Genomic DNA, 1,821 nt, shown 5'->3' on the forward strand with positions numbered 1-1,821 from the left:
AAGAAACGAAGAGACGAAAGAACGAAGGAACGAAGGAACGAAAGAACGAAAGAAGGAAAGGACTAAAGGACGAAAAGGACGAAAGGGCGGAAGGACGGAAGGACGAAAAGGACGAAAAGAACGAATAGAACGAATAGGACGAAAAGGACGAAAAGGAAGAAAGGACGAAAGGACGAAAAGGATGAAAAGGACGAAAAGGACGAAGGACGAAAAGGGCGAAAAGGAGGAAGGATAAAAAGGACGAAGGGGGAAAAGGACGAAGGAGGAAAAGGACGAAGAAGGAAAGGGACGAAGGAGGAAAAGGGCCATGGACGATATGGACGATGGACGATATGGACGAAGGAAGAAAAAGACGAAGGACGAAAAGGGCGAAGGATGAACAACACGAAGAACGAAAAAGACGAAGGACGATTGGACGAAGAGGCTATGGACGAAGCGCGATATGGATGAAGAACGACAAGGACGAAAAGGACAAGAACGAAAAGGAGGAAGGACGAAAAGGACGAAAGAGGAAAAGGACGAAGGAGGAAAAGGAGGAAGGACGAAAAGGACGATGGACGAAAAGGACGAAGGAGGAAAGGACGAAGGAGGAAAAGGACGAAGGAGGAAAAGGACGAAGGACCAAAAGGACGAAGGACCAAAAGGACAATGGACGATATGGAGAAGCAAGAAAAGGACCAAGGGCGAAAAGGACAAAGGACGATATGGACGAAGCACGATATGGACGGAGGACGACAAGGACGAAAAGGACGAAAGACGATATGGATGAATTATGAACGGGAGAAGGACGAAAAGGAGGACTAAAAGGGGAAGGACGAAAAGGACGAATGACGAAAAAGACGAAGGAGGAAAAGGCCGAAAAAGACGAAGAACGAAAAAGACCAAGGACGATATGGTCGAAGGACGATATGGACGAAGGGGATATGGACGAAACGCGATATGCACGAAGGACGACAAAGACGAAAAGGAAGATGGACCAACAGGACGAAGGAGGAAAAGGACGAAGGAGGAAAATGAGGAAGGACGAAAAGGACGATGGACAATATGGACGATGGACGATATGGAGAAGGAAGAAAAGGACGAAGGACGAATAAGACGAAGGACGAAAAGGACTAAGTACGATATGGACGAAGGACGATATGGACAAAGGACGACACGGAAGACAAGGACGAAAAGGACCAAGGACGATATGGACGAATTACGAAAAGGAGAAGGACGAAAAGGGGAAGGACGAAAAGGACGAATGACGAAAAAGACAAAGGACGAAAAGGACGAAGAAAAAAGAGAACGAAGAAAAAAGAGGACGAAGAAGGAAAAGGACGAAGGAGGAAAAGGACGAAGGAGGAAAAGGACGAAGGAGGAAAAGGAGGAAGGCCGATGGATGAAAAGGACGAAGGGAGAAAGGACGAAGGAGTAAAAGGACGAAGGACCAAAAGGACGATGGACGATGGACGATATGGACAATGGACGATATGGAGAAGGAAGAAACGGAGGAAGGACGAATAAGACGAAGGACGAATAAGACGAAGGACGAAAAGGACTAAGGACGATATGGACGAAGGACGATATGGACAAAGGACGACACGGACAAGGACGAAAAGGACGAAGGGCGATATGGACGAATTACGAAAAGGAGAATGACGAAAAGGGGAAGGACGAAAAGGACGAATGACGAAAAAAACAAAGGACGAAAAGGACGAAGAAAAAAGAGGACGAAGAAGGAAAAGGACGAAGGAGGAAAAGGACGAAGGAGGAAAGGGACGAAGGACGAAAAGGGCGATGGACGATATGGACCATGGACGCAAAGGACGAAGGAAGGAA

The 1,821-nt window shown here is 47.1% G+C and overlaps 1 protein-coding gene across 1 annotated transcript; it reads left to right on the top strand.

Moving 5' to 3' along the window:
- The first annotated feature begins 772 nt into the window (after positions 1–772).
- On the top strand, positions 773–1,417 carry LOC135128175 (nucleolar protein 58-like). The gene has a single exon (XM_064055070.1). The coding sequence runs from the start codon at positions 773–775 to the stop codon at positions 1,415–1,417; it is 645 nt and encodes a 214-aa protein (XP_063911140.1).
- Positions 1,418–1,821: the final 404 nt, after the last annotated feature.

The sequence above is a fragment of the Zophobas morio genome, unplaced genomic scaffold (genome assembly GCF_036711695.1).
Source record: "Zophobas morio isolate AGI-343-1 ecotype UQ-CSIRO unplaced genomic scaffold, CSIRO_AGI_Zmor_V1 ptg000012l, whole genome shotgun sequence".
Taxonomy (NCBI): Eukaryota; Metazoa; Arthropoda; class Insecta; order Coleoptera; family Tenebrionidae; genus Zophobas; species Zophobas morio.

Excerpts from the sequence above, each read along its gene's own strand:
- LOC135128175 (XM_064055070.1), top strand. The coding sequence starts at position 773 with ATGAACGGGAGAAGGACGAAAAGGAGGACTAAAAGGGGAAGGACGAAA.